The 21,473-nt window shown below is 34.0% G+C and overlaps 1 protein-coding gene across 4 annotated transcripts in view; it reads right to left on the bottom strand.

Moving 5' to 3' along the window:
- Positions 1–21,473, bottom strand: part of VPS13A (vacuolar protein sorting 13 homolog A) — a 261,965-nt gene that overhangs the window by 16,147 nt on the left and 224,345 nt on the right. Inside the window, exons 64-69 of one of the 4 annotated variants that reach the window (XR_014822948.1) lie at positions 19,995–20,070; positions 19,744–19,907; positions 19,106–19,151; positions 18,873–18,996; positions 10,959–11,073; positions 2,734–2,883 (exon numbers count right to left, since the gene is read on the bottom strand). Coding sequence is in view for 3 of the 4 variants with exons in the window: in XM_084988039.1 (XP_084844165.1) it covers positions 8,388–8,453; positions 10,959–11,073; positions 18,873–18,996; positions 19,106–19,151; positions 19,744–19,907; positions 19,995–20,070 (591 nt within the window). In the remaining variant the exon portion in view is untranslated. Of the gene's footprint in view, positions 1–2,733; positions 2,884–7,875; positions 10,769–10,958; positions 11,074–18,872; positions 18,997–19,105; positions 19,152–19,743; positions 19,908–19,994; positions 20,071–21,473 lie in introns of those variants that run through there. The other 3 variants (XM_084988047.1, XM_084988039.1, XM_021065108.2) reach the window with 3 other exon arrangements.

Raw genomic sequence — 21,473 nt, 5'->3', positions numbered from 1 at the left:
GTCAGAAATAGTGTCTAAGTGGATAGTTACAAAGTCTCTCTAATTCATTTCCAGCAGAACCTCTACTGAACAACATTTATTGACACATGATACTACATAAACCTGAAAACAGTTAACATTTCTTTTAAAAAACTGTACAATTAAAAGCAGTCAAATCACTGAGGTTTTATTGCTTCTATTGCTTACCAATTAATGTGTGGAAACTGTCACAACATTCTAACTATTCTATTAACCTCAAAGGAAAAAAAAAGGCAAAATCTAATTATGGCTTTATTTTGGTAAAGAATAGACAAATGAGGAGTAAAGAATTTATATAATGACAAAGAATATAAACTGGAATTCATCAGGTATAATGAAAATATGATAATGAGTTCCTACTAGACACTGTACTAATAATCACATACCTCACTTGTTTTAGTCCTAGCAACACTATCGACTATTATCTATGTATTATATACTAAGGTACTATTACTACTACAATTATCTCCATTTTATAGTCTGGAATATGAGATCAGACTAGCATAATAAAAGGCTATGGCAAAAGGAAAAGGCTGGTATTGTACTCGGGTTTACATGGTTCCAGAAACCAGGCCCTGACCATATAGCATGATTCATCTCAGGTATTTTTATTGTCAAAATGAGTTAGCACAGAAGAAATTACATATATTCTAGTAGATAGAGTGGGATCTCATTTGACTTTTTTTTTAGACAAGAAAAAGTTTTATTAAGATAAGACGCTTGTGAGAGACCCCAGCAGGCAGGCAAGGAGGCTATGCAGGATGTCATTTTAACACCTCACTGGAATATGGATTCAGATGGTCTGCAAGATGTGCCATGTCTCTTATAATGCTTCAATCTCATGTAATACTTAGGGATCATTATCTCTTTGGAAGAATGGGCATATCTTATGTGTCTTTTGATTCCTAGAGTTCCTTAGAACCTTGCATGTAGCAGCTGATCAACAAACAAGAATAACACTGTAAAGATCCAGCAGAACAGTGGTGGCCTCTGCGTACATGTAACATGGTATGAATCAAGCTCACTACAACTATAAGCTCATGAGAAATGAGAGGAATCTGGACTATCCTCTTCAGGGTTAACTGTAAGACCTGGAAGAATGTCTAATACATAACTAATATGAGTTTAACAAATACTCATATAAAGAATAAATACATAGCATTAGATTTTTTCTTTATAGTCACATAAACCATGCTACCAAATCATTCAGGAAACACAACTACTCAGACTCAAAGTGCCACAAAATGTCTAAATGTACATTTTTTGGGAGTTCCCATCGTGGCTCAGTGGAAACGAATCCTACTAGTATCCATGAGGACGCAGGTTTGATTCCTGGCCTCACTCAGGGGGTTAAGGACCCAGCATTGCCATGAGCTGTGGTGTAGGTTGCAGGCGTGGCTCAGATCTGGCATTGCTGTGGCTGTGGTATAGGCCAGTGGCTACAGCTCCAATTGGACCCCTAGCCTGGGACCTCCATATGCCATGGGTGCAGCCCCAAAAAGACAGAAAAAAGTACATTTCCCCAAATTGCTTCCCATAGGAGTCTTCAAATTTTCACTGAGTAACAGTTCATCAGAATCATCAGAAGTAACCACAATACCGATTTCATTTAAATTGACAACTAAAGCCTTAACCAACAACTATACATGGTGCTTCCTTTCATAGATGACATTAAATTTTGTTTTTAGATGAATAAAAGTGGCTTCCAATCTAATTTTCTACGAAGATGATTTCATTTGGAAGAGAACAATTTTTGTTCCATAGGATATTTGGCTAATAAAAAAATAGACTTTTCATAATTTATACTAAAGTTCTCTAACATTACTGTTAGAGTACAAACTAGAAAAAAATCTGGAGAGGAGCTTTAATAAGCTCAATTTATGTTGACAATCTGTGTACTACTAAAGGTAACCGGAGAAATTATAACGTAAAGCTCTAACATGTCAGTAGAGACTTGGGGTTGAATCCCAGGTTACAGTTTAGCACCTTTGGCTAAATAAAGGCTAAACATCTTTTAAATACTTACTGCAGAGTTTTATCTCTATTTGCACATCCTTGGTAAGCAGAAAGTAAGACTCAAATTGAACCTAGTGAACATTTTAATTTCTTTCAGGGTTAAATGTGCTATAGTCTACTTTAATAATGTTTATTCTTCCTTAATGTATTTACAAATTAATGGGATGAAATGATGACAAATTTTTGACAAAGATTTACTAATCAAATTAGTCTCATTTCAGTTATTGGACTAAAAAATTATTTAAAAATTTATTTTATACTTTTTTGACAAAAAGAAAACTAGAACCTTTCCTAAGTGGAATCATCACTTTCAGAAAAGTCTTATTCACACAGTATTTTATGTAATCCTGTAAGGTCCTAAGGGAGGTAAATTACTCTATTGGTCCAAAATAAAGTTAGTGGGACTTACTACTAAATGTTCAAATGTATATACAGGCCTTCAAACATCATGTGCCAAAGACTCTTCAAGAAAGTTATGTCAAATAAATGAGGTGTAAGTATTATATCCCAGTTGGATAGGTACTCTCCTTATCATGGGATCTGCTTTACCTGAGATGCTAAGTCTAATTTGCCTTGATAACAGAATTTGTCTCTCTTCAGTTTCTCATCCCATTCAGAAGTATATTTCTGGAGAGGAAGAGTGAAAAAATGAAGAGTGAAATCCAATAAGCCTTTGTCTCCTAGTTCTTGTCAACTTACTCAAAATTTCAGATGAAGCCAGGAGGAGTGTTCAGTGCTATTCTGGTGATCTGACTGCCTATGATAAGCCCTTTCTTCCAGATCAGTTGTAATCTCCTCACGAAGTAAAGGGAAATATCACGTCAGCTGAAAGTAGTTATCTTCCAATTGCTATTAAGGCAGTGTTTGAAGCTAATTATAAACATCTGTAATTTCTGAAAGAAAAGAAATATACAACAAAGAAAAACAGCCTCCCTTCTACAACAACTTAAGTAATGGCAACTATGATATCTTCGTAAGAGATGTAAGAGATTCAAAGACAACATCGATAAATATCTGAAATGGTTAAAAAATACTACCCCCATGGGATAACCTAGCTGTCAAGATTCATACACAATGAAAAAACATAAGGCTCATACATACATACAAGATTTAATGGGTTTTTTTTAAAAAAAGGTAGTCAAAAGGGAAAAATACGTTCAATGAAAAAGAAAAAGCTTCTACATCAGCTCTAAAAATAAAGAGAGGTTCTGCTGGTTATAACATACTCCAGAAATAAAGATCAGTTTTCCCATGTGAGGGATTGAGTAGGTCACCTTTTTAATCTTTATAAGTGAATAATTTTAAAAATTTACAAAAAAGTATAACATATATTTACACATTGGAATAATAATTACATGAATACAAATTTTTAAATGAAATACACCGTAATAAATGGTGGGGGAGTTCCCACTGTGGCTCAGTGGAAACGAATTTGACTAGCATCCATGAGGAAGCACGTTCGATCTCCAGCCTTGCTCAGTGGGTTAAAGATCTGGTGTTACTGTGAGCTGTGGTGTAGGTTGCAGACGTGGCTTGGATCCCGCTTGGCTGTAGCTGTGGCAAAGGCCAGCAGCTACAGCTCTGATTCGACCCCTAGCCTGGGAACCACCAAATGCCTTGGGTGAGGCCCTAAAAAGACAAAAAAACATAAAATAAAATAAATAAATGGTGGGGAGACAGGGTAATTTTTTCTTCTCCAGTCTTACTTCATTGAGCATATGTTAATTTAAAATTTAAAAATTTCACATATTCCATAAAATACTAGTATTATAGGTTGAGAACCAATGTTAGGTGATTCACAAGTAGGATTTGCCTTTCTCCATGAAGTGCCAGTCTCAAATTTTTTAATTCAAAGAAACACCAAGTTTTATTGAATACATCAAAAAAATCTTCGAAGACATAATATAGTTGTTATTCATAAATGATAATTTATAGAAAAACAAAGCATTCCCAATTAAGAAGAATTACATATACTTAACTCATTCTCTGACTATCCTGATTGTCTGTTTAAAAAAACGCAATGACTATATTTCGAATGCTGAAGTAATTAAGGGGGGAGTTCCTGTTGTGGCACAGTGGAAACAAATCCGACTAGGATTTGTTGCAGGTTCGATCTCTGGCCTTGCTCAGTGGCTTCAGGATCTGATGTTGCTGTGAGTTGTGGTGTAGGTCACAGACGTGGCTGGGATCTGGAGTTGCTATGGCCCTGGTGTAGGCTGGTAGCTACAGCTCTGGTTAGACCCCTAGCCTGGGAAACTTCCATATGCCGTGGGTGTGGCCCTAAAAAGGACAAAAAAAGAAAATCAAATTAAGGCTAAGATCCAGAAAAACAGCATAATGCAAATTTAGTAGATACCTTTATTACCATTCACTGTGTAGAATAGGTATATGCAATAAAGAGAGTTACATTATAAAAAAGCCAATTTTACAATATTATTAAACATTTATTTTAAAGCTGATTTTGGAAGTACATGTTCCTATATACATATTGGTTGATATGGAATGACTGTTAAATAAATTTATTTTACAGATTGTGAGATAATTATAGATATGAAAGTGTTCTACCACAATAAAACTGACCAAACCATAAACTCCCACATATGACTGTCATAAATCATTCTAATTAGCTCCCTAACAGACCTATTTGAAATAATGTGTTTCATTTCTCTTTGATTCAGGACTTTCTATAATATTTTGTATATATAGTATGGATCATACTCACTGTACTCCATGAATTCAAATATTCACTCACTGAAATTAAAGATTAAATTAATGCTGTAAACATTTTAAACCGATTGCCATTTATTTCAAAGGCGCAGGGTAGAATAATAAATTGACATTCTTTTTATATATTCATCATAATACTGTTTGATATAAATGAATAATCTGTGTATCTTGTTTAGATCTCTTAGGATCTTTAGTATTTTGGATTATTATAATAAATAATAAATTATAAATATGCAAGGAAATCTATAAAACAAAAAACTGAGGCTTGAGGGTACAGTAGAAAAGTACTAAATAATAGGTTGTTGTTAGGGATGATTGTTTGTGGTCCTCCTCCCAACACTCTAAAAAAGTATAATGCAAAATTTCAGGACAGGATTTAAGTCAGATGAACTACTATAGTAGCTATTATAGCAGTCATCATTCTATAGTGTATGTGACCTCAGGATATAAAATATGGTCGCATATTTTTCATATTAAACTTTGATGACCTAGTCAAACACCTATAATGGCTCTGTTTGTAAATTTTAATAACACGACCTTAAAGTCAACACTCAAAATTGCATCAATGATATGTCGTGAAGAATTTCAAAAGGTAAAATTGATAAAATCCTGATTATTTAAAGACAAAAGCAGGAGTTCCTGTCATAGCTAAGTGGTAACAAACCTGACTAGTATCCATGAGGACATGGGTTTGATCCCTGGCCTTGTTCAGTGGACTAAGGATCTGGTGTTGCTGCAAGCTGCAGTGTAGGTCACAGATGCTGCTAGTTTCTGGTGTTGCCATCACTGTGGTGTAGGCCAGCAGCTGCAGTTTCGATTCGACCCCTATCCTGGGAACCTCCATATGCTGCAGATGTGGCCCTAAAAAAAAAAAGGAAAAAAATACAGAAGCAACTTGAAATTTATTCAACTTCTTTCTCTAACAAATATTTAAAGTTAGCAGTAATATAAATCTATATCAAATATGAGCACTAATTAATTTCATTTATAGGCTCTTATAAACAGATTATTTATCCATCATGATAAGTGTTTACAATTTCAGGATTTTTACAAATTTTTCTTCCTGTCAGTTTTCGATATGGGATTCAAGTGTCAAGCAGACACAAAGGAAAAAAGAAAATGAGTGATTATTCCCTTAGACGAGAACCCTACACCCCTTTGTGTACACATAAGTAATGACCACATAGAATTACAGAATATAAATAAAGTTAAAGGATATGGATAGGTGTGGAATTACATAGTCAATCTTTCAAACTTAGCTTTCTCACTATATTTTATTAAATGGAGACTTCGATTTTTAAAGTTCTAATTAATTATAGAGCCACTAATAGACTGAAGACCTACCATCCCATTAAAACTCATTGAACTCATTTTCTATATATGTGATGAGAAATAAGAAGATATTTTTGTCCAAGTCCTCTATTTCCACCAAGAAAATACAGAGCTGGTTTACCGTATAATTCTGTTGTAAACCAGTATTCTGCAAACCAGCTATAACGGGAAAAAAAAAAAAAAAAATCATCAAAAAAACCCACAAAAAAACACTGAGCAATCCTGTCTTAAATCTTTCTTAAAATAAAAGCAACAAAATAATGTAATTTTTAAACTGGAAAAAAAAATTAATACCTGTCAGCAGAGAAGCTTATTTCATTGGGGCAGTAAAACAGAAAGAACTAGGGCAATTTTACTGTTAGAATATATGTCACTTATGAGGGCTAAAAACTTAACGATGATTCCCTTAGACCATATGAACAAAGTTTATAGTTACTATAGTTCTGTTTTAAATATCTACTGTTCACGCAATTTTAAATAAATGTAATTCTAGCTTTAGTTTTCTTTTCATTAAAATGGTAAGACACTGCTGAAATACCTAGAATTTTTCCACATAAATTCATAAGGATCTGTAGGAAATCTGTACCATAGAATTAAGTATCACAGACCAGCCACAGGAAACTCAGTAAATGTCTTGCAAACAAGCAATTTAGCATTCCCCCCTTTAGAAAGGCCTTGTGCTTAGTAGCAAAGGTGGAATCTAAGAAGTCAATGAAGAAATTTTCAGACCCTCTCCTTCCTTAGGAGTACATAACGCATAACAATAGGCTGTGTTCTTTCCAGTTTCTAGTAGAAGCAGCAGGCTTTGACTTTGAACAAGGGTGAAGACAGCAGTGGGTACATGACAGATTGTCTCCAATACCAGTCAAGAGTGACTATTTTACTGGTCACTGTTTTATTATAAAAAGATAAGAATATTATTTTTTATGAAAACAGTAATTAAATCCTTTGACAGTCACACACAACCTTGACTTCTACTTAATGTGAATCAATGCTAGGCAGGTAGGAATTTCAACAACTAAATTTTTCAGCTTCTTTTTTTGTAAGCTCAGTATTAAAAATATAGTCATTTTCTAAGAAATAGAGAATGACAATTTACAGAGATAAAATCTTGATAAACCTAAGAGGTAGGAGACCCAGAAATCACTGGTTGAATAAATTAAACTAAAAGTTTAACTATTAAGGCAATTATCTACTACAAAATAAGCTCGTTAAATGCAAACTGCTTAACATAAATTAAGGTACATATTAATTTGTTGGTTCAAAAGCAGAATAGTCACGCAAGATTAAACATCATACTACTAATAGTCATTAACCTTTTATAGAGTTTTTTTTTAAAGTACATCTGATATACTAGAATAGAAAAAAAGTTTCATCTAAGTTGAAATTAAAAAAAAAAACAACAAACCTTCAGTACACAAAACACAAAGCAGACTGCTTTATACATTTTTCAGAAACACAGTTAACATTTTCACAATATTTACCCATAAGAAATACATATAACTATGCTTAGTATGAAAACTCTTCTAATGTCCTTAATTTATAACATTTATACTAAGGACACAGCATAAGGCTATGTAAGTTAATAAATACAGTGACTGCAAAACCAACTTTGTGCACTGTTTCAGAATAAATATATATAATAAAATGAGCTAAAAAGAGAGCCAAAGCACTTTTTTTCATTCTCAGACTATAAATTATTTCACTGTCTAACATTTATGACAAATCATGAATGTTTCTTATTTCAACCTATATGCTTTGGAATAGAACAACAAATTTGTATTGCTTCAAGTTATTTAAGTTTATTAAGAGAAATTTGACAAAAATACTTCTAAAATGTTAATATATATAACACATTGACTATTTTCTTTCGCTTTCTTTTCTTTTTTTACTCAATTACATTATATTACAGCTTAGAAAATTTACAGAGAATATTAAAAACAGAATTTTACTAAAAAATAAGCAAGTAAGTTAAAATGAAACTAGTGTACATTAAAAGAATTTGTCTAAATTTTAAACTGTTATTACAAAGCTGCAAAATATATACAAGCAAATGCTGTAATATATATATAGTATGTCTTACTTTGACTATAAAATACATTTTTTCTGTGCTTAAATAATGCAAGTATTTTGCTTCTGAAAATGTATAGAAAAAATGTTTGAAAAGGAAAAAGTACTTTTAACTCTCTAAAAATGGACATATGGACATTATGGTATTAGTCATGCAAAACATGTCAATGAAACATTCCAAATAAAATGACAAAGAACATATGAATTTTAACATTTAGATCTGACTAATCATCATCATCATCACTACTGCTACTGTGAGTCATAATCCACTCCCTGTAGACCTGAATTTTCTGTAAGCATGGTAAAGAAAAAAGAAGCACAAAGGTTAGTTATGTATGGCAAATTGCTTGGAAACATGTAAAATTATGAAATGTTCAAGGAGTCAATAATTTTGGAGACTTCAGCTCTGAGTGGAGTAGTAATTATGGAGATAATATTTTATAACATAATAGACTTAAGACTAAACTCCAGGGTTAGTACACTCAATGTAAAAAATAGTTTGATGTTACCTGTAAAGTATTCTATGAATATATTAAAGTTAGTCTATTTCTCCAGTAGGCAATTTTAACTCACTACTAGGAAACACTATAATAATATGCCACTTTCTAGATAGAAGGGTACATAATGTAAGAGTGTATCTCATATTTAATTATCATATATAAGTCTATAATTTAGTAAATAGCACCATTTTTAGAAAATTATAAAATAAAAAAACAAACACTTGAAAGTATTAAATATTTTCTAAGGGCATCACTATTAAGTCTCTTAGATTAAATCTAGGCATATGAGATTTTAAGTATGGTTTATATGTCATCGACTTCTTTGCCACAGTACTGGTATTTATATATATTAAAGTGTTCAATAATAATATAGTAGAGTTTTGACTCAAAAAAGCACTACTACCACTAAAGCAACAACCCATTTCTGACACCTGTAACAGAATAATGCTAAACAGAAACATTCTAAGGCATCTGGTGAATTCCTACAGGTTTCCAACTTATACTGTGTTTAATGCTCTTGCTGAAAAATAAGTAAATGGCTGACAAAGATGGTGAGTTTTCAGTCATTTAAATAGCTCTTGCAGCAATTAACTAAGACTGACCTAATGAAATTAATAGGCATGTTTAAAAATAGAGTCAATAGTCATGCCCTTTAAGTCCCAAAGCTTCAGAAAACAACTAATGAAAGTGTAGAACAAATTTACTTGTTACTGAAATCAAGTTATCAATTGTGAGAAATTTTTGGTATCTCATGGCTTTCTTCTCATCTGTTCCCTAATCAATGAAGGTTTATGTCTAAACTCTCATTACTCATCCTTATTTCCTACTCAGTTTATAAAATAGTCTCTTAAGAAATATTTTTACTTTTCTGAAAGGTCATTTGTTAACTATTCAGTCTAGTAAAATGAATTAGTAACACAATAACTGTGTTCTAATAAGGGAAGGCAAGTAGTGAGTAGAAACATGTTTCGACTGTATAACTATAGGTGACTTCTGCAACATTTTCAAAGAATGATACACTGTCTTTGTAGTTTGTCAGTATGTCCTTTAGAACACAACCTTTCACTAGATTGCCAGTTCTATCCCAATACGCAATTATTTTGATGATTTAAAAACATTTTAAACACAGCATAAAACCACTTTACTAAATATCATAGATTAACTCAATGGTCACAATTTATGGAAGTACATTTAAGGAAAAATTATATACTCTGCATGTAACGGGTAAAATACTAAATTTTAAATCTTTATCCTGATGACTTTAAACACAACAATATTTAAAATATCAAAGCTATAAAAGAAGAATTATATCTTCTCACAATTTACTATTACTATGAGTACTTTCAAGTTTACACAACAGAATGGCTCCTTGTTTTCAAACAAATGATTTAATTTAGTATTCCACATCTAAATCACAGAAATGACTTTAAATTAGTATGTCCCACTACTGTGTATGTTACCTACAGTAAAATCCAGATTTTTAAAAGTCCAATTTATAAAGTAGGAGTTATCTAAACAGATAAAATATTCTACCTTCAAACTGTCTACCGCTACAAAAGCTGTTTCCTTTCTGAAAGTTACTGGTTTTCCTGTGAATTGCTTATCAGTTACAGAGGGTTTTAAATAGACTACATAGAATAAAGTAGGAAAAGGGTCATGGCCACTTGAGCATTCTTCAAAAGAAAAGCAGGAGAACCCAACAATTCACAATAGCAGTGGTCATGATCTTTTTCCTTATCCATACCTAACTGGACATGAGGACTATATCTGGTATAAAAGCTGTTAATAGTTTGATGAACAGAAAGAAGCACCCTAAATAGATATGGCTAATTGGGTAAATAAGCACCATCTATTATGAGGGTACCTAAGGCACAATGGCTTTCAACAAATCTAGCAAATACAGTACAGAACTAAGAATACCCTATAAAAAGATAAGATTTGCTAAAAATCCTATACAAAAAGTTACCAATATAAAAACTTTTCTTTGCATTCAAAATACTGAAACAGCTGAACGTAGTTTGTAAATTTTAAAAGACTAAAATCTACTGTTGTCTTTCACTTGCAAAGTCATGCATTAACTGTTTTCATATCATACTTTTTGATGCCTGTAAAAAAGAAAAAAAAATCTTAAATAAATGTACATTTAAAACCTAAATAAATGTAAGAAACTTTAGATGGATTTAATAAAACATATGAAAGTGCAAATAACCTAATATATATTTAAAGCATTATAAAGATAGTTAAAAAAAAACCTTACTTGACTAATCTTAATTCATAAGATATTTCTTCACCCACCTGTAACATTTGATTTCCAGTACCATCTCTCAACCTGTAAGGTCTGATAACTCCATCTTCATTAAAAAACCTAGGGGGTCGCAGACTCTCCACTTCATCAGAAGTCTCTGTAGCTCTAGAGGGAAAACATATAACTTGATTTTAAACATCACTCTAAAACTCCTAAGTACATTTGAAAATGCAACTACTAAAAAGGATCTTCTTTTTGACAAAATAAGATGATTACATCACTTCCTTTTTTAAAATGTGTCTTTATGACACAAATAATGAAAGTTTTCTAGGAAAATGTAGAATGGTAAATTATTTATGGATTCTTTTGCATTTTCTCTGTAGAAAATGATCAGAAAATCAGCATACAATGAATATTAATTTTTCTTTTCCAGTTTAATATTTTACATTTATTTTTTTTCCTATTTCCTATTACATTATTAGTTTCTCTAGTACCATGCTAAATATAAGAGGGGACTGCAAGCATCCTTCTCTCATTCCTAACTTTAAAGGGAAAGCTTCTAAGAGTCCTCTTCATGAAGTACAGGTATCAGGAACTTTTTTTTTTAAAGGCACTGCTTGTCAAGCCAAGGCAGTTCATTTGTACTCTTGGTTCTTTGTTGTTGTTGTTGTTATTTTTATTGAAAATTTTGAAGGGGCAATGAATTTTAAATAAAGAATTTTCGCTGGTCATTGCTGTGATCATATGGTTCATTTCCTTAAATTTATTAATGCTTTAAGTCACATTAAATGATTTGCTAATGTTCAAAAACCCTCACATTTCTACTTAGGCTTGAGATAGGCACTGTCTGAAACACATATAGACATTGCTGAAATTGTAATATTTTATTTAACACTTTTGACTATATGGACCTATGTGAGAATGATTCATTTACTTATTTGTTCATTCATTCAACAAATATCCACACATTCAATAAACATTAATTAAAAGTTTACCATGCAATTGTATGTACCATATGTGTAACACATACATATGGACTAATTCTCCAATTAAAAGCAGAATGGAGAAAAAAAAGTGATCCAACTATATGCTGTCCATAAGAGACTCACTTTTGAGTTAAAAGACACAAATAAGTTGAAAGTAAGAGGATGGAAAGAGATAGGCTATGTAAGTAATAACCAGAAGAGAGCTGGAATGGCTATACTAAAATCAGAAAATATTAGACTTTAAACAAAACATTCTTATTAGACACAAAGAAGCACATTTTACAATAAGAAAAGGGTCAATACATCAAGATACACTAAAAAATGATACACACTAAGTACTTTTTCTGTGTGTGTCTTTTTAGGGCCACACCCACAGCATATGGAAGTTCCCAGGCTAGGGGTCAATTCAGAGCTTCAGCTGCCGGCCTACACCACAGCTACAGCAACACAGGATTCTAGCCACGTCTGTGACCTATACCACAGCTCACAGCAATGCTGGATCCATGACCCACTGAGCAAGGCCAAGGATTAAGCCTGCATCCTCATGGATGCTAGTAGGATTCATTTCTGCTGAGCCACAATGGGAATTCCAACTAGTAAGTACTTAACAACAGAGCCCCCAAATGATAAAACAAAAACCAGCAGAATTAAAAAGAGAAAAAGACAATTCAATAATAATAGTTGAATATTTCAATGCTCAACTTTCAATAATGGATAAGAGACAGATCAACTAGGAAACAGAAGACTTAAACAATACTAGACCTAAGAGATGTCTATAGAACACTCAATCCAGCAACAGCCAATTAGATATTCTTCTCAAGTGCACATGGAACAAGTCTCCAGGACACACTATATATAAGGCCATAAAACACATCTCAGTAAGTATAAAGTATTGAAACATACAAAGTATGTTTTCTAACCATACAGAATAAAATCAAAAATCTGTAAAAGAAAGTAGGAAAATCCATTAACTTGTAGAAGTTAAACAGCAGAAACTAAATAAGCATCAATGAAAAAAGAAACTGCAAAGGAAAGTAACTTCTTTAAAATAAATGAAACAAAAACAACATACCACAGCTCAAGGATTAGAGCGAAGACAATGCTCAGAGGGAAATTTATTGCTGTGAAAGTATAGCATTAATAAAGAAGATCCCAAATCATTAACCTAACTTTACACCTTGAGAAACTAGAAAAAGAAAAGCAAACTAAACCTAAAGCTAATATAAGACACGAAATAATAAAGATTAGAGCAGAAAAAGGAGTTCCCATCGTGGCGCAGTGGTTAACGAATCCGACTAGGAACCATGAGGTTGCGGGTTCGGTCCCTGCCCTTGCTCAGTGGGTTGACGATCTGGAGTTGCCGTGAGCTGTGGTGCTGATTGCAGATGCGGCTCGGATCAAGCGTTGCTGTGGCCCGGGTGTAGGCTGGTGGCTACGGCTCCGATTAGACCCCTAGCCTGGGAATCTCCATATGCCGCAGGAGTGGCCCAAGAAATAGCAAAAAGACCAAAAAAAAAAAAAAAAAAAAAGCAGAAAAAAATGAAGTAGAAAAAAAGAAAAATAATGGAAGGAATCAATGAAGCCAAAAATTGATTATTTAATAAAATCAACAAAAATGACAAATCCTTAGCTAGACTGATTAAAAAAAAAAAAAAAGACAAGACTTAAGTTAACTAAAGAAATGGATAATCCAATTAAATCTCAAATCTAGTCAGCCTCACTGGTGAATTTGGCAAATATTTTAAAAAGATTAATGCCAACTGTCCACACAATCTTCCAAAAAATATAGAGGGGGAAACACTTCTTAAATCATTCTATGAGAAAGTATAGCCCTGATACCAAAACCAAAGACAATCAAAAGAAAACTACGAACAATGACCCTTATTGAGTATATATATGTAAAAATCCTCAATAAAATACTAGCAAACTAAATCAGCACATAAAAAAGATCAGACATCATAGCCAAGTGGGATTTATCACAAATATGAAAAGTTGGTTCAACATATTAAAAATCAATTAATGTAATAAACCACATAGTAAAACAAAGAAAACCCCCCATACTGTATCAACTTAATAGATACAGAAAAAGCAACCAACAAAGTCCAACATCCTTGAGTAAAGGTACTCAACAAATTTGAAGTAGAAGGGAACTTCTTCAATATACATCCTTCAACGGATGTAGAGAAAAAAAATCCCACAGCTTATATCACACTTAATGGTAAAAGACTGAAAGCTTTCCCCACAAAATCAGGAGAAAGACGGTATATCTACTCTTGGCACTTCTATTCAACACTGTACTAGAGAATTTAGCTAAAGCAATTAAGCAAGAAAAAAAAAAGGCATTGGAAAGGAAGAAGTAAAACTATCTTTATTTTGACATTACACGATTTTATATATAGGAAACCCTAAAGAATCCACAAAATAACTATTAGGGCTAATATACAGCTTTGGTAAGGCTGCAGAATATAATGTTAATACATAAAAACTAATTATATTTCTAAACACTAGAAATACACAATCCAAATATGAAATTAAAACAATTACAACAGCAAAACTGTAACTTATAATTTCTTGTTAGAAGTTGTTAAATAACTTATAATACCAATACAATAAAATACTTAGAATAAATTTACAAAAAGAAGATATGCACACTGAAAACTATAAAATATCACTGAGAGAAATTAAAGACCTAAATAAATGGAAAGATGTCCATTTTCATATATTGGGATACTTGGTATTATTAAGATGGCAATAATCCCCAAATTGATCTATATATTCAGTACAATCTATCAAAATCCCAGCTGTTGTTTTTGCAGAAATTGACAAACCAACCTTAAAATACATAAGGAAATTCAAATAACTCAGAAAATGCCCAAATAATCTTAAAAAAGAACAAGTCAGAGGACTTTCACTTTCTGATTTCCAAACTTATTATAAAGCTATAGTAATTAAAACAGTGTGATACTTACATGAATAGACATACAGCTCAATGGACTAGAACTGCATAGAAATAAACTCAAATTTATGGTCAGCTGATTTTGGAAAAGGGTACCAAACACCATTCAATTGGGAAAATGTAGTCTTTTCAACAAATGGCACTAAGACAATTAGATATGCACATGAAAAAGAATAAACTTCGACCAGTCCTCTCATCATATACAAATATTAATCAAAATGAATCAAAGCCCTGAACTTAAGAATTAAAACTATAACTCAGCTAAAGAAAATACAGAAGTAAATCTTAACGATCTTGGAATAGGTAGGGCTTTCCTATGTTTATTTATCAGAAATAAACATAGATAAATTAGACTTGATTGAAAGACACTAGCAGAAAAGTTAAAAGACAACACTCAAATAGGAGATACAGGGTTGAAGTTCCAGAATATATAGAGCTCTTACACTCCTATAATAAAGAGACAATCAACCCAACTAAAAAATGTAAAAGGCTCTGAACAGACATTTCTTTGGTGAAAATACACAATGGCCAATAAACACATGAAAAAATGTTTAAGATCATTAAGCATTAGGAAATGCAAATCAAAACCACACAGAGATACTACTTTACATCTATAGGTTAGCTATTCAAAAAAAGTAAGATGGAAAATAGTGTTAAAGAGGATGTTGAGACACTGGGATCTTCTACATTGTTGTCTAGGATGTAAAATAGTGTAGCTACTGTGGAAAAGAGTTTGGCACAACTTCAAAAAGTTAAACTTAGAGGTATGATATTCCCCCAGCAATTCCACTTCTAAATATAAATCCAGGAAGAGCTAAAAACATTCATCTATACAAAAAATTATATATAAGTGCTCTTAGCATCATTGTTCTTAACAGTCTAAATGAGAAAACAATCTGAATATTGATTAGCTAATGAAGAGACAACCAAAGGTGATATATTCATACAGTGGAATATTATTTAGCCACAAAAGGAGTGAAGTTCTCATTTATGCCAAAATATAAATGAACCTTGAAAACATCATAATGCTAAGTGAAAAATTTAGTCACAAGAGACCACACATTGCATGATTCCATTACATGAACTATTGAGAGTAGGCAACTCTATAGAGACAGAAAGTAAATAAGGTTGCTGTTAGTTGGAAGGAGGGGGAAGAAAGGTGAGGAACTGCTGAGAAGCACAGAGTTTCTTTCTAGGGTGATGAAAATATTTTGAAATTAGACAGTGGTAACTGTTGCACAACCTTGTGAATACACTAAAAACTACTGAAATGTACATTTTAAGATAATGATTATTTTTCTCCTTTTTAGGGCTACACCTGTGACATGGAGGTTTCCAGGCTAGGGGTTGAATTAAGAGCTGCAGCTGCCAGCCTACATACACCACAGCCAAAGCAATGCCAGATCCAATCTGCATCTGCAATATACTCTGCAGATCACTGCAATGCCAGGTCCTTTAACCCACTGAGAGGCCAGAGATTGACCCGCATCCTCATGGATATAGTCGGATTCTTAACTTGCTGAGTCACAATGGGAGCTCCAAGATAGTGATTTTTTTTTTTAAAGTACATGAAAACCATCTCAATTTAAAAGAGATTGTATTTGAATGTTTAATATAGATTACATTATATTTATAGATTATATTACATTTATAGACTACAGATGTGTCTATATAGTAGGAATATAGATGTGGCTATGAAACGACCATGTGGGGTATTTTTGTGATGCTGGAACTGTTCAGTTTCATGTGGTAGTGGGTACATGAGCATACACTAGTGATAAAATTGTATGGAATTAGTACACACACAAGCGAATTAGTACAAATCCACTGAACAATATTGGTGGACTATGTTAACGTCAATATTCTGGTTATATTGTACTACATTTTTTAAAATGTTACTATGGTAGAAAGTGGGCAGTTTATGTAGTGTTCTGAATGGTGGCTCCTAAAGATATCAGGCTGGAATCCCTAGAACCTGTGAATGTGATTTTAAAGGGTAAAGTCTATGCAGATGTGATTAAATTAAAGATTGGGGGGATGAACTGATAATCCTAGATTATCTGGGTGGGCTTTAAATGCCATTACAAGTGTCCTCATAAGAGAGAGGCAGAGGGAGCTTAGACATACGGAGAGAGGTGAAGGTGATGTGACGGTGAAGGGAGAAATTGGAGGGATGCACAGCCACAAGCTAAGAAACACCTACAAGACACCAGAAGCTGTAAGCAGCAAGGTACAAATTCTTCCCTCCAGAGGGAGTGCAGCCTTGCTGACACCTTGATTTCTGACTTCAGGCCTTCAGAGCTAAGTGAGAATAAATTTCTATTTTTTGTGGTAATTTGTTACAGAAGCCATAGGAAACATGATACAGTGTACAAGGGAGCTCTGTACATTATTTCCTACAACTACATGCAACTGTATAAACAGTATGATTTTTAAAAAAGACTACCACAGGTCAACCAATATTCTAGGTGCTGTGGAAACAGACAAGAGTCATTATCTTACCATAGAGCTTACATTCTACCAGGAGAGACAAATAAACAAAGTAAAATACACAGTATATTAAATAGTGATAAGAACTAAAGAAAAAAAAATAAGACAAAGAAAGGAAGAGACATATGAATTATCTGGGCAGGGGCAGGGGATAAACTGAAATTTTAGGGTGGCCATGGAAGGCCTTAGTGGGAAGGTAACTTTTGAATAAGGAAGTAACCATGGTGACAACAGGAGGAAGAGTACTCTAAGCAGAGAAACTGGAAAAATGAGGGGGTATAATTCCTCTTTTGTAAACTCCACATCCGATTTTTAAATCAAACTTACCATCCTCACATAAGGTAAATGAGGAGTAGATATCTCTTTTCATTTTAACAATAGTATAAACTGAGATTGTCTGTTTCTTGGCTTTTAGAATACCATTTTCTCAATAATCCCCTTTACTTTAATGGCCATTTCAGTCTCCTTTGCTGGGACCTCTTTATTTCCCTATTTCAAGGGCCAGGTCCTTGGATCTCTTTTGTTTTTCTCTTTTCCATTCTTTTTACCCAGGTGATAAAGTTTATCCAACTTCATGGCTTTAAACATCCTAATACAGGCTCAAAAATCTCAGATTTTTAGCTCTTAGATCTTTCTCTTGAACTTTAGACTCCTACACTCAACAACTACTTGATGTTTCCATTTGGATGTCTAAGAGATAGTTTCAAGCTTAATATACTCCAAACAGAACCTCTAATTCCCTCTTTTCATAAAAGAAATGACAACCCAATCTTTCCAGTGGTTCACACGAAAACTTTAGAATTATCCTTGATGATTCTCTTTCTTTCATACCTCAAATCCAATTTATCAACAAATCTTGTTGCTACTACCTGCAAAATATATACAAAATAAAATCCCTTCCTTACAATATCTAGCCTATACAGGTCTAATCATCATCAGCTCACATCTGGATTACTAAAAAAAACTTCCTGGAATTCCCACTGTGGTGCAATGGGAGCAGCAGCATCTCTGTAACACCAGTATGCACGTTTGTTCCCCGCTCCAGCACAGTAAGTTACACGATCTGGCGCTGCCGCAGCTTTGGTGTAGATCACAACTGCAGCTCGGATCTGATCCCTGGCCCAGGAACTTCAATATGCCATGGGGCATCCAGAAGAGATAAAACAAACTTCTTAAATGTTCCCTATTTCCACCCTGGTCCCTCTGTGGTTTATTCTCAATACAGCAGTCAGCTCTCATCATTTCTCTTGTCTAAAACCATCCAATGGTTTCTTGTCTTACTTAAGAAAAAGTCAAAGTCCTTATAGTGGCTTATCAAGCCCTATATGATCTAATACTTGCTCATTCTCTGATACCATCTTTCACAACTTTTTCCTTTGCTCACACCACTCTAGATGCACTAGGAATTAAGAAGTAATACGCAACTTGCCATATTAATAGGGTTCATAATAAAGTGCCTCAAGCCAAACAGATTTATTTCATTTCTCTTGGTTTAAGCATTTTACTCATATCTTACATCAAAGAGAATTTACCTTTTTATTCCCTGAAATGTACTACTAGCCATGTCGATAATGCCTCCAGTTGGCCTTGTCACTGCTCCAACTAAACCTTTCCCAACACCTTTAAAGAAACCAGCTGCTCCTTCTTTTTGAGCTCCTGGAAAGAAAAAAGACAAAGTTTTAGACAACTGGATTAAGAACAAAAATAGGATCATTTTATGAAAGTCTTGGTAATATATATCACTCAAAGGAATTACTATACTTGCCTTTGATTGGTTTTGTAACAATTCCTGTTATGCCACTTACAAAACCCTAGAGGAAAAGCACAGTTGAAAATTTATAATATTTTGACATTCACAATACTTTGAAAAACCAGGTCTGGCTAACAAAATAAATGCAAAGTTCTGTTTTCTAGATATCATAAGAATTAATATATTTCCTAAGTACTTTATTTAAACAAAGTATTTTTGGAGGCTACTGACATATTTTTTTATATGTCACAAGCCACTGCTCCTCCACCATCCAAATAATATCTTTTTTTTTTTTTTTTTTTTTTTTTTTTTTTGTCTTTTTAGGGCCGCACCGGTGGCATACGGAGGTTCCCAGCTAGGGGTCAAATTAGAGCTGTAGCCACTGGCCTACGCCACAGCAACGTGGGATCCAAGCCACATTGGTGACCTACACCACAGCTCACGGCAATGCCAGATCCTTTAACCCACTGAGTGAGGCCAGGGATTGAACCTGCATCCTCATGGATGCTAATTGGGTTCATTAACCACTGAGCCACAATGGGAACTCCCAAATAACGTTAGTGAATCAAAGTTTTATGTCTATTTCCTTACTCACAGAATGTGGCTTCAAAAGATATTCCCTAAAATGTTCACAACCCCAGGATATTTCTTACAGAAACTAAGCCTTTTCCTCCACGAGTGATGCCTTCTCTAAGACCAGCTGGTTGCTTGTTCATGGCTTCTCTTCTCTTCTGTTGGTAGTCTTCATCCATAGTCATAGCTGCTACACCTTTAGCCATAGCGCTGGTGATTTTGGAGGCAGCACCAGCTAATCCGCCTAGCAAAAATTATACTATCTTTAGTAAGACCAAATATATCATTACTTTCTAGCATAATCATACTTGGTAGGCATTCTATTTCTTACCAACAGCTCCACCAACTAGTGCTTTCAGTCCTAGAGCCATGCCTTCCACAAACTCTTCAGGGCCCTGGATGGCTCCCTACAGGGTCAAAAAATAACAATAAATAAAGTTATGTTTACTTTTAAGAGTAAACTAACTGATACATATGAGGAGAGTAGTGGTGATGAAAAGAATAAAGACATTTCAGAGAAAGTGACATGAGTAGAAAACTTCACATTAACAGAATTCTCAGGTATTTCATGACATTGAAAGTACAAAGAATAAAATGTTGGAATTTGATCAAAACTTAGAAAGGAATGACTATTCACCAAAGTGTACAAAAGAGAACAGAGGAGTAAGGCACAGCACTCATCTTTTCCCATAAACACATTAAAAATACCCATCTACATGCAGAATGATTCACACAGAACATCTACTGAATGCTGGCAGAAGACCTCAGACCTCCAAGAAGGGAAAGAAGCCCCTCACATAACTAGGTAGAGCAAAATAATAAAACAAACAAACAAAAGCAAGAGAGAGAGAAAGGGAAGAGAAAAAAAGAAAAAAAGGAATCAGGATGGGACTAACATTCCTGAGAGGGAGCTGTGAAAGAGCAAAGGAATCTCATCCTGAGAGGTTGACCTAACTTACTGTGAGGTCAGCTGGGATGGACAGGGAAACTCAAAGCCTTGGAGAAAAGTGCAACAGCCAAACTGAGGAGGGCAAAGCAGAGAAAGAGCTGCACAGAACGCTGGTGCCACGGCCCAGGGGAAAACAGCCTAAGACACTTGGGCGGGGGCTGGGTGCTGAGACTCAGGCTTTGGAGATTAAGATAAATATCAGCAAAATGAAGAAGGACAGCAACCATTCCCTGTGAAAAGAACAGGAGAGTCCCCATGAAGGACTAAAGAATGAAACAAACCTCTGCAGTCTTACAGACACTGAGTTCAAAAAGGAGATTATAATGAAAATACTTAAGGAGTAGTTCTCATTGTGGCTCAGCGGAAATGAATTCTACTCGGAACAATGAGGTTGCAGGTTCGATCCCTGGCCTCGCTCAGTGGGTTAAGGATCTGGTGTTGCCGTGAGCTGTGGTGTAGGTCTCAGACGTGGCTCAGATCTGGCATGGTACGGCTGTGGTGTAGGCCGGTAGCTGTAGCTCTGGTTAAAGCCCCTAGCCTGGGAAACTCAATATGCCACGAGTGCAGCCCTAAAAATCAAAATAAATAAATAAAATTTTAAAAAATTCCTATAAAACAAAAGAAAATACTTAAGGAATTAAGAGCAGATATCAATGGAAAGGCATATTCCTTTAGAAAGGAACTAGAAACTATATGAAAAAGACAAGAAAAATTAGAAAATTCACTTGCAGGGACAAAAGATGAGTTAAAGACACTGAAGAGCAGAATGAATGATGAAGGGAACAAATAAGTGACTTGGAAGATAGAATAATGGAAATTACCCAATGAGGATAGCAGTCAGAAAGCCAAATGAAAAAAACA

Source organism: Sus scrofa, chromosome 1, assembly GCF_054392235.1.
Source record: "Sus scrofa isolate SSC_HxYL_T2T_F1_AM1 chromosome 1, Sscrofa_HxYL_maternal_Yorkshire_Landrace_v2.0, whole genome shotgun sequence".
NCBI classification, from domain to species: domain Eukaryota; kingdom Metazoa; phylum Chordata; class Mammalia; order Artiodactyla; family Suidae; genus Sus; species Sus scrofa.
Note: the sequence above shows the minus strand (reverse complement) of the source record. Positions and strands in the feature narration are given on the sequence as shown.